The sequence below is a fragment of the Anopheles cruzii genome, chromosome 2, assembly GCF_943734635.1.
Source record: "Anopheles cruzii chromosome 2, idAnoCruzAS_RS32_06, whole genome shotgun sequence".
In the NCBI taxonomy this organism is placed as follows: domain Eukaryota; kingdom Metazoa; phylum Arthropoda; class Insecta; order Diptera; family Culicidae; genus Anopheles; species Anopheles cruzii.
The window spans coordinates 39,555,184-39,567,301 of NC_069144.1; the positions used below are offsets into that span (position 1 = coordinate 39,555,184).

At 51.3% G+C, this 12,118-nt stretch overlaps 1 protein-coding gene across 1 annotated transcript in view; it reads left to right on the forward strand.

Moving 5' to 3' along the window:
- The window catches only part of LOC128267542 (retinal homeobox protein Rx), a 42,235-nt gene that overhangs the window by 10,395 nt on the left and 19,722 nt on the right, over positions 1 to 12,118 (forward strand). The window contains exons 5-6 of the mRNA XM_053004398.1: positions 22 to 597; positions 710 to 876. Of these exons, the coding sequence (XP_052860358.1) occupies positions 22 to 597; positions 710 to 876 (743 nt within the window). The remainder of the gene's footprint in view (positions 1 to 21; positions 598 to 709; positions 877 to 12,118) is intronic.

The following is a 12,118-nucleotide window of genomic DNA, read 5'->3' on the forward strand; positions in this document are numbered from 1 at the left end:
AAACCGGCCCACCGGGGGCAGGCGGCGGCGTAGTCACCGACTACGAGGAGGACCTCATCGCGTCCGGGCCGCTGAAGCGCAAATACGCGGAGCGGGCCCCGGGCTCGGACGGTGGCGGGGGTGGAGGCGCGGAAAGCAATCCGTCCGACAGCTCCATTAACAAATATAATAAGCTGCATGAGTCAGCCGATAAATCAATTAGGGCTAATAGTTTCGATTATATGAAAAATTTCGACGAGCTCCGGGCCCGGCAGCAGGCGGCGGCGGCCTATGAGGCTGACCAGCAGCAGCCACAGCCACAGCATCACCTCCATCCGACGACCCAACAGCAGCAGCAACATCATCTCCATCAACAGACACAGCAGCACCTCCCGCAGCAGCAGCAGCAGCAGTCACCTTCGGGCGCGACTCCCCAACAGCAGCAGCACGGGCCGTCGGGTGGAGCGGCGACCGCCGATGACTACCGGCAGTCGGTGGACGGCGGGGACAAGGGCACGGACGACGGTGGGACGGTCAGCTACGCGTCCAGCGAGGAGCTCAATCAGACCACGTCCAGCGAGCAGGGCGAGAAGGTCGGTTCCGGTAGCGACGACGAAGGTAGGTCACACTAGATCCCTCTCGCTCTCCCTGTGAGCCGACTACTTACGGGTCTCGGGTTTTGTTGTGTCCCCCTCCCCATGCCGCTTTTGATGTCCGCCGCCACCCAAAGGAGGTGACGATAATTGCTCGAAGAAGAAGCACCGACGTAACCGGACCACCTTCACCACCTACCAACTGCACGAGCTGGAACGGGCGTTCGAGAAGAGCCACTACCCGGATGTCTACTCCCGCGAGGAGCTCGCGATGAAAGTCAATTTGCCGGAAGTCCGCGTTCAGGTGAGTCCCCAGCCACGGCGATTATCGGCCCCGATCGCCGAGAATTCGATTCCTTTGGGGGGGGGGCTCGTGAGGGACGCCCCGAAAAATGGGCAAAAGTTATTTGTTATTGTTGGTCCGTTGTTGTTGTTGTGGGTCGGGTCCGGGACGCCGGAAGTGCCTGCGGCCGGTGGGATTTCGAGGCGATTTCGACCCCCTTCAAGGGTGGCGTGCCGCTTGCGGCGATGTTCACCCTCTCGTTCACCAACATGCGGTGGGTTGGGGTGGACGCTGAAGGGGCGGCGGTGGGTCGACCCGTGCCGTGCCAAGCCAGGGCACTCTTAAGGGTTGGCTGGCAAATCGCGGCGGTAATTGAGTTTTCAATTTTCAACCATCATATGAATACGATTACGAGAGTCCCGGCGAGCGGGGCGCAGAGTGAAGAGAGGGACGAACCGGAGAAACCAGACCAGAATCGGGTCGAGGCCCAGAGAGGGCGTTTACGAGGGCGAGAGGGCCCGCGCGGTTTACTAAAATCGGTAATTGTTGCGTTTTTTGACGTCCAGCAGCGGCGCTGGGCTCGGAATAAGTTCATCAAAACGCTATTATTTCCGGGTGGCCACGTGGATTGGGTTGTTCGAAAAGGTTCGTCGATGGACTTCGGGGATGTCCTGTTAACCAAGGTTTCCGTAAATGGCAGGGTTCGTAGACGTGCTTTCAATCGGTGTCTTCGGAATGATCGGAATGATTTTTGACACATTACCAAAGGTGTTTGTTGTCTTGTGTTATCAGTGAGAATGATATCTTCCTCCTGAGACATTCAGAATGGCTGTAAAGGTTGGCGGAGCTTGAGCCGCAGAGCTTCACAGGTGCTGGCAGCTTATGATGGACGAGTCTCTTCCGATCCCATCATACGCTCTGATAATTTGACGCTCTGATTTGATGTCTTCAATGAAGAATGTCCGATAGAATATCCTTCTTTGACTCCAGATTGACTCTTGCTGTCCCCATTATCTCCATGATTTAACTACCTATTTAGACTATTCTATAAATTATAACCTGAAAAAGGCACCATCTAAACGAGACACACTTTTCGACCATCCCAACGCGGATCTCCACCCCGTAGCACCCCGCGGCCACTGGGCAATCTGGTGGTCCGGCAAGTGGAGGACCGCTTGAACGCAAAACTGTCATAATCGATTTTGAACGACCGCGCAAAAGGCGTGTAAGGCGTTGGGCGTGTCGGCGAGGGTCGAACGGGCTGAACGGCATCTGTCAATATTTTCCCCGGAGTCGGCCGTCGGAGTTGCGTTGATTTTTATTCTATTTTCGACGGGTTCTCCGGACGGGCGACGATAACTACATCAAACGATCGATCGAACCCTCGCTGAGTCTCTCGCTGCCCGCTGCCGGTCCTTCGAGTGTGTGTGATGGGCAGCGGCAGGCCCTTCAGAAAACGGGGCGCCCCTAACGGGCCTAATTTCTGCTAAATATTAACTTAACTTTATGATTTCATTACCGCTCGAGTGCGCAGATGGACCCTTCCCTTCTTCGGTCGGTCGAGGTAGGATTCGGTCTCCCTCTCTCTCCCGCTCGGGGATCCTTGAGGGAAATTAACATTTTCCAAACGCGCGCGCTCGTTAGATCCCGCATTCACCAAATCGGATTTGACGCCTTCGAAGGTTATGAACGCGGGTGTTGCGCAATAAAATTGTACAAACATTCGCCGGTGGCACTGTAAAAAGTCCCGTGATTGATGTGTCCCGGACCAGCCCGGCGTGAGTAATGCACCGACACCAGCCGGCTGGCTGGCTGGAAGGATGCACATCGGCCCCGACCTGTCAAAGGTAATAACGGTTACCAGCGCTACCCGGGCAAAGTGATTCCGAGACACGGAGTTGTGCAATTTGGTGGAGCAACAATGGGCCCCCGTCTCGGTGGCAGCTCCGGCGTGCTAGGGATGCGCGGGGCACACACACACACACTGTGGGTCCTGTTTAGTCAATACTCGGCGCTCTCCGGGTCTCGCGCCGGCCCCCGGTCGCGTTGTTTGTGGAAGCGAAATTGAATTTCGCGTTTCACCGAAACATAACCTCAAAGTGACGTTTCGTCACAGGGCACGACGAACACGGTGGGGGGCCTGGGTGCCTGGGTCGCACCGAATTAATTTCTATTTCCATGCCACACACTCACACACACACACGTAGGTGGTTCCGCAGCTTTATCTGTCAATTTTTGGGGCCACTCGCCGGAGCGCTCGGCACTTAGCGCAGAAGCCGGATTCCACCGGCACGGAGGCACAGAGGCCTTCGGTCCCACGGACGACACCTCATAAATTGACGCTGAAAGGAGGGGTCGCGCTGTAAACTTTGCACTCTCGCGGGCCCAATGGAGAATTTTCTGGAGAGGGCCCCTGGCCCGGCCCGACCCGGCAAATGGAAAACAACTTCGTTTTTCGACTCACCGCCGCATCGACCACAAAGTTCACCATCACACGGCGACGGACGGAGGCTTTTTACGGTCGCAACCAGCGCTCCTAAAACGCCACACATAATCCGATTTCGGTCGAATGTTATTTATTTAAATTCAATTTGCCGCCGCCGCCGACGCATGGCGACCGTGGCACCTGCGCGAGCGCCAGCCCTCGCGCACGGCCTTTAGCGGGCAACACCTGACGTGTCTCGGAGCAGCAAAGAGGTGACGAAATAAAAAAAGGAAACCACATCCGGGAATCGGAAAGCATCAACAACAAGCAAAATCACACCCGTAAACAACTTTCACCCGGCCCCGGCCACGGGTCCCAAACAAAAAAGGAACGCGGTCCCGGGCAGGGGTCCGAAAAGCCGGAACCGGCCAAGTTGGCCAAAAAGCAATTTCAATCTCGGGCGTGTCGGTGCGCGAAAATCGTTTAGTGATTTTGACGAATGATGTTGCGACATGCAACTGAAAGAGCGGCCGTGGCATGTGTGCGCCTCGGACTTCGAGGTGACGATTCGGGTCCACGATTTGCTTTGGAGCCCAACGACGCCACCAGAACGGGCTGTCATGAGTTTGTTTCGGCGAAAAAATTAAACCAACGCTGTCGCTGTGTGTGTTTTTGGCACTTAAAAGTCGCGTCACGGTTTTAAACAACATAAAATGGAAAGAATTCGAAGAAATGCCGGTTGCCAGGCAGTAAGTTACGCCGCTCTAACACTTGATGGTAGCTTTGATGGTCTTTGAACTACCAAACTCTTCTATCATCTGGTTCGTAGCATTAGAATACAATTACAGTACGTGGGCCAATAAATCCATACGACACCTCTATCAAAATGATCCCTTATGATTTAATTCAGGTTCTATCTTTAACTTTCGAGTGTGTTTCGGTTGCAACAATCTGATTCGTTCTAATCGGAGCCACATCTCTTACGCCGGAGTACTGTTAAAAAATATGCGTTTAAATATAAAAATATACAGCTCATCATTCAGGGATCTTACTATCTCCGGACTCGGACTTCGGACTTTTTGACCCATGCGCCTTTTCGAACCTTTCGAGAAAAGCACCGTTCAAACCAAGAAATGCCTAAAAAAGTATAAAAGGGCTTCTAGTCTAGTCGAAAAGAACCCTTTTGACGATGAATTGTTGACTTGAAGCTCGCACATCTTGGGCATGTCGCAAAAGAGCGGTGTATTGTCGGAGAAGTATCGAATGATCAATACGGGAAGTGAAGATCTTGAATCCCGAGACGGCTTGAGCCGACCGTTTGCGTTGTTCAAGTGCAAGTCCTCGTAGTGCCTATCAAATTTAAGCTTCACCGGCTGGGTCAGCTGGACTGGCCCAAGATGAAGCTTACTCTGAGGTTAATCAGGATACGCGACCTCCTGTTAGATTATCAGTGCGTAATTCCGCAGCAGAATTGTAATTCCTGTACTAAAAACGACTGAAAGGACCAACAGCATCACCCGGTTTGTCTACCGACAATAAAATGTGAACGGCAACGGAACTATACAACAAAAACACAATTTAGTTATGCCCCTGTGATAGAAAACATTTATTTTGCAAGGAAAATTTAATTACAATCCCGTGCCACTCATTTACACGCCGCGTAATTGTGGGTTCCGGGGGGGCCTCCCGGTGGGTTTGGTGCGGACCGCCGCTGGATCACCCGCTGCAAATTGCTCAATGATTCCCGCCGGTCAGTTATGCGGCTCGATTGCTCTGCCGTTGACTGTTTAATGACGAATTCACCGTGAACCGGCCCCGGCCCCGGTCTGTGTCACGGCGAATTAGCATAATAGATACTGGAAACAATTATAACAAATTATGGAAAAGCATAAAGAACCCTGCACATGGTAATTGACCCCCACCACCAGTCGTGAATCGGGGACGCGTTGTTTTTTTTTGTTGGTTTGGCACGCAATGCTCTGTTTTAATAATCCGCTGGGTCCCGGGCCCCGCTGGGACCAATTAATGTGACTACGCAAATGTGCAGCACACGTGCGGTGGGTCCCTGCGCCACCTGCGTGGTGGTGGTGGGGGGCAATTAAGGGCAGGCAAAGGGCTCGACCCACATCCCCACACATCCCCGTTTAGCGATCACGATTGCATCACGGTTGCAAAGTACAATTGAGTTTAATTTAATTTAAATGGAGCTTTGATTCAATTTCTAGCCAACTATTCTCGCCCCGGAACGAGGCTCCTTGGCCGGCGCCGGAAGGCGCACTGTTATGAAAATTGAAAAAGTGCAACCAAAGGAGAACCAGCGGGGGGTGGTGCACCTGGTGCACTCCTTCTCAGCCGCGGTTGCAATTAGCCGTTGCATGCACAGACCGAATGCACAGCGCCGGGCGTGGTTGCGAAAGTTTCCTTTTGGTCCGTCTAAAGCACGGCTACTCACGCCATTGCACCCCAACTCCTGGGCCTGGCATTTGAACGCGATTGGCGATCAAACTGCGTGATGCGTAATTAAACGGACCAAAACCTGGGGGTCACCGGGGCTGGCACCGATTACTCCGACGTGGCAGGACTGGACGTCTAGCGCCGCGCCAAGTAACGTGCTTTGACAGTCGGCACGGTACGCGCGCGCGGGGGTGCAATTAAACTGTCCCCGTCGGTGGCTCCATAAAAACGTGGAACTTATGGCCGGCGGAGGATGTCCTATCGCAAGGCCCCCCGACGGTTGCAAGGACCGCCGGTTTAGATAGCATCTTCAAATAGTTCACATTAGTTGAGGTAATTAATTTAATTAGTGTCGCCCGATCGCGTGCCGCGAGCGTGTGGCGTGTGTGGTGATTCCGGTGCCCCGGTGCCGTATGCGGTACGGGCCACCTGTATCCTGTAAATAGGGAATTTCCTGACGAATAAAACATCATGCGCAGTGCGGCGTTATGCTTCGCTGGCACGAAACGTGGGGGGCGCACGAATTTTGAGTAATCAGTAATCACCGGCCGATCCACATTTGATGGTCAAACCATTCGGGGACTATGTGAGTGTGTTACCATTCTTCAGTAGTCCTAGAGGACCCACGCCAATTCACAGTGCGGAAAACGGGTTCACAGATTACGATGGGCCTAAGGTTTCAACGGCTTCGAAGCTTTGCCTCACATCATGGTCCGGCCCAAAAGCAGTTCCATTTTCATGTCGAGGCTGTGCAGAACTTGTGGTGCATTAAAAAAAGTGGAACAATTACAAGATTATACACTCTGAGCTTGACTGGGAAGCCTAAGACACTTATTCACTTGAGGAAAAGCTGATTGCATCCTGGATATGCGGAATAAACTAATTGTCTACAAAACGATCGAGTAGTGCACTGAAGAAGACCGATCTCTTCATTTTCGCTCGGTTCCAACAGTTCATGATGGACGATTTCCGTTCGATCCCACCAAACACTCTAGCAGAGCGTATGTGCTATCAATCTAACCTTCGCAGTTATTTGTCGATGGTCTTTGCCCTTTAATCATGATCCCTTACATTGAATATTCTCACATTAAATCCATGTCTAGCCGTCCGTGTTTAGAAATGGTTCGAAATGGTTTCGTTTCGGTCACGTTTCACAGATTCGGTAGCGTTACTGACCCGTTTATAGTCCGCAAACATCACTTGGTGTTTAGTAAAAATCCAGTCTGAAACATCACCTTTCAAACAAGTGCTGAGAACATCTTGAACGTACTGCTTGATCGCATATCTCACCTAAATACCGATAAATAAGTCTACAGGCTTCTGGAGTTGCTGGCAAATAAAATCGCACGATAATCGTTCGGCGATAAAAGTGCCGCTTATTAACAACGAAACAAAACACCGACCCATTAATCAATCGCCCGCGGAGTCGCAGATCTGATTTGTCATTAATTTGTACATTTAATTGGACGTGGTCTGGTCCTTGGATCCCTGGCCTCTCGTCCGGATCACACACACCCACACGACGAAGCACATCATTACCGGTCCGTAATCCCTTTTTCTCTCTCCTAAAGCTTCGGTAATTTACCAGCTATTTGTCTATCGAATGAAGGATTACAATTAGTGGAGCTGTCACTGTCACGTGAGTCGGCGGCATCCCGAGCCCGGGATCAGATCTTATCTCCCGGCCCGACCCGACCCGGGGGCCCTTCAGATATGTCTGTCAAGTGGTTTTCCGTCCGTCACGACCGCGCCAAGAGAAAGGGAGCATCCTCGCAGCGCTTGGCAATAGATGAAACGGGAAATTCGAACAGGAAAGCAACCGAGAGCGGCAACAACGGCCAGAAACGGGCGGAGAAAAGTCAATCAAATCGAAAGATCAGAAGAGCGGAGCTGGAGGAGGACGCCGCAGAAGATGTATCCAATTTCTTCGTCTCCAGCATCGGAGCGAAAGGACATCCTGCGACGAAACGGAGAACGGGAAATTGAATAATCCGACCACCGCCCGCGCTGCGCCCATTGGGAACGTGATTTTTCCTTTTCGGAGACGCCATTTGAGCCATTCGCGTGTGGCGCACTTCTGGCCGCGTCTTGTTGTGTCTTCCGGAGCCGCGAACTGGCCGTCCGTTTCGCGCAATACACACTTAACGAGATCGATCGGGCGAAATGGGATTTATAAAATTTCATAACGTTAATCCGTGGACCGTGCCGGTCGCCGCTGTGTCCGGCCGGGCGTGGGCCGGAGGATTTATGTGGTGCTTGCCCTTCTCAACCCGTACCCAACCCGACCGGGGTCGAGCGCGCGAGCAGTCAGCCAAATCCAGATTAAATTACGCTTGACGGGGCCCTTCGTTCGGCTCCTTACGCCACGGGATCGTAGCGCCGCGGCGAAGGGTTTCGCATCTTCGAAGGGACCGTGCGCCGCGGAAGGGTTTGCGCCGGCCGGCCGCCCGCCGGGTGAAGGAAAACACATGTTTTCTCACATAATTATGGAAGATTAACACATTTGTCATGGTCCGTTGTGGAAGGTGACGTTTTTCGGGGGAGGGCGGTGTCTATTATGTGTGGGATAAATGAGACAAAACAAATCTTGAGGCATTAGTTACAAGCGTCTTTCACACTTGTAAACGTGCTGCTTTGAGCGACTTGCTTTGTGAATATTGTGTTGCCTTTTTACACTATGCAAGAGACACACAATAGTACGACAGCTGTGTCGCACGGCGTTTTAATTGTATCGTTTCACTTTTAATTTGGTGTTTTATTTCAATTGCTCCTAGCGACTCTAACACTCTACTTTCGACTCGACTTTTAGCGCTGAGTCTAGAGTATTTCAGACACCTTCCTTGTTTTCTGCGTGTCTTCAAAAAGGTGTCTTAAGTTCAGTTCCAACGGTGGCAGCAAAACTTGGTTTTATTCTAAGTAGAAATCCTTTGCAGGATGTCAACACAAGGCAAAGTTGCCACTACGATGAGGGATAAACTGGCAGCTGGGGCCATCGGTTACCAAAATCCGGTGTCATACTTGCACATGTTCATCTTTTTCATGTTGAAATGCTTCATTAAATAAAAAAAAGGTCTAAACAATTATAAAGCTTCATGTAACAAATTGGAATATAATATGATCGTAATAGATTATTCAATTCAACGAATCCTTATTCGTTGGGATCACAAACTCAGTGACAGGACAAAGGCTGCTATGATTCGCTCACTGAATGTTGTCGTTCCAGCAACATGGTTGACATGACATGAAATAGTTTGTTTGAGTCAAATGAAGGTTCAAAAGGGATTGCCCGTATCAACGAATTCTTCCAATAGAGTAGGATAAAAGTAATGAAAATAAACTCTTGTCTATAATGGCCACCGGAATGGCATATCGCAATCTAACCAACTAGCGCCTCAGTTGTGTTGGTTCTAAAACTGCTGCGATTAATTCAATTTCGAACCAATTCTTTGCTAAAAACTCACCACTTGAACACATTCTACTTCACTTCACTTCGCTTACAGTATCCCAACAATTTCTGCTGAATCCTTTAACCTTTGACGCGCTCCGTGCAAGAACCGTTCGCCTACACATTCACTCCACTAAACGCACCGAAAAGGAAAAAAAACCCGAAGCCTCAAGGAAAGCATCTTCTGAGGCGCACCCCAACAATGAGACCAATTTGTCTTCCAAATTGAACTTCAATGGGCATCGTAGTCCGTAACGCTGACGCGCTCCCAAGACGCTCCGGGAAGCGGTCTCCCCTCCGTTAATCATCGCAGGGCGTCCTCACGAAGGGCGAAGAAGATCCTTGTGTGGTCGGCGGTGGACGGCGGTGGTGGATCCTTACAGTAAATGGAATGGAAAATCGAGGAAAACGGGCGTTTGGTCCCCTCGCATCGTCTGCTCTCGTCGGCCTCTGGGGTGAGAAAAGTAGGATGGCCCGCCGGCATCTCTCGGATGTGGTTCTCGGACGACTGGGACGAAAAAGAAAATGGCTGACACGCTGGGTTTCGGGTCGGGTCGTTACGACGATGACGACGAACGATACAGAGCTTCGTCCTCTGCTCACTGCGCGTCTTCAGGACGACGTCACAATGGTTCACCGCTTAATCGACGGGTAATCAAATTATTCCTTTTAATGAACGCGCATTCGAGCACCGGACCACCACGCCCGGACCGGAGTCCACCGGAGTTTTTCCTCGCGCTCCTGCACCTCGTCGGAGTGGAGCACAGCCCCACAGAACGGACCCCCTACGGCCAGCCGGCAATCGAGCGCACTGTCAATTAAACTGGACTGCGCGAGTGCGAGGAGTGTTCGCCCGTTTCGGCGTTGATTATTTAATTTACTCATCCGACCATTCCGGGCCGACGGCTACACGGACTACGCACCCGGACTGTCACCGGCACCTGGCGACCCACCGCTTTTCCGGGGACCACAAGCCGGCGGCGGGGTAGAAAATTAATTCCGAAAGTTCGAACCCCGGTTGACAGGGACACGGCGAAACAGGCGCGCCACCGCAACGCCGTGCACCGGAGTGCACCGTATAATTATGCCGCCCAGCAACGACCGCCCCACCACCCCACCGGTCCACCCGTTTCGCGACGACCGAAAGTGCATCTCCGGGTCCGGGGTTCCGAACGAACGGAAATTGCTCTTTAATTAGCCAGCTACGGGGCTCACGGGACAGTGTCCTCCGTGCTCGGAGTCCCGCGCTCGATTCCGGGCGCGACCAGCGGACCCACCGAAACCGCACTTTCCGCCCACCTTGGCGCCCGGGTCCGGGGAGGCGGGGGGAGTTAAAAATTACCCCCAAAAGTAATTAAGACTGCGGAACTTGAATGCGTGGTTTCGAGCCGGTGGACAGAACCGAAACAGAGCGGCGAGCGGGTTCTTTGTTCCTGAGCTTGCACATCACCGGCAGGCCAGCCAGTAGTGGCTTCGGATTATCGATTCGGGTTGCGACGGTTGGGCCCCTAGTTTTGTGTAATAAATTTATTTTGCATTTATAAGTTGCAGCGCAAACCGCGCAATTCATTTAGGGGCCCATTTGAGGCACGGTTTATGGAAATCAGGGTGTTCAGATGGGATATTGGGGAGCGAAAGTTCCAATCAAGATGGCGAGTACGTATGTGTCTCCAAATGAGTGCAGTAATTCGATGAAAAAAGGTTGTTTCTAAGCTGGGTGTGTTTTAGCATATTTGTAAGCTTCACAACTATGATTTCATTCCTTCATTGGTGGTGAACGTTTAATAAGACTTTTAGAGCTGACTCCTTCGTATCTCTTAAAAGTCAGACGGTTCTATATGCGTTACGATACGATTTTTCTAATTATCCTTATGCTTTCTACAAGTCCTGGATCCTCTATCGGTTGTTAAGTTTCCGTTGACTCTGTCCACCTTTTGAGTTAGCGATTACATTTGGCTTTAATCCTTTCGCTTCGTTTCTCCTTTCCAACGATCGACTTTAGCTCCTTTCTGATTTCTATTAAGTAAATAGCAAATAGGAACAGGAAACTCCAGGTTGCGACTGTCACATGATGAACCATAACTGGAAAATGGGAGCTTAGAAGGAACGTTTTTGGAACATAATTCTTGTATTGTGCATTGTTTAATCTTCCAGTCAGAATCGAACCAAACTCTATGAACTGCTTCGAACACCAAATTGGACCTCACTCATTCTTATGGGTATCTTCGTGCTACTAGTACAAGGAAAGGTTAGACTACAGGCATACCTAAAACCCGTATAAACACTTTCTCAGTGGACCTTTTTGGCGGACGCTGAGTTTGGTTTGGTTAATTTTCCTCGATTCCGCCGGAAAAGGCCAACCATTCCGAAGCGGGTCGTAAACCATAATTGTATTGTGATATGGCACGTGTGCGTGCGTCTGTGTGTGTGTGTTTCGGCGCATTAGTTTTCACTTATCCGTTCCGGCGATAATGTCACCAATAAAATGCCGTATTTATCTGCGCGATGGAACAAGCGATTGCCGCCCATAGTGTTTTAAATACACGCGTGAGAAGCCCAGAACCCAGGTCGCCACGACGTCGCCAGGATATTCGTGGTCGGTAGCACTTTTGCTGAGCTCGCCGTCCCGAACAAAGCCGCCGGCCGCCTCCGGCAAAATCGTTAACATTAACTCATTTCCTTTAGCTGCCATTACAGGTGGCGCGTGCTTATTACTCGTAAAATTATTCCCTCCACCAAATCGGCGAATAGCTTGCAGCCTGTATTTAACCGGAGAGCAGCGGCGCGGTTCACGGTTAATCCTAGGCCCCCCAGTGCCACGTCAGACACACACAGGGCTGGTGGTGCTGGTGGGCGCCGCGCCAGGACTCAAAAGTATACCGGCAGCGCCCGTAATTCGATTCAATATGTTTTCCGTCGGTTCAATTTGTCAAAGTTAT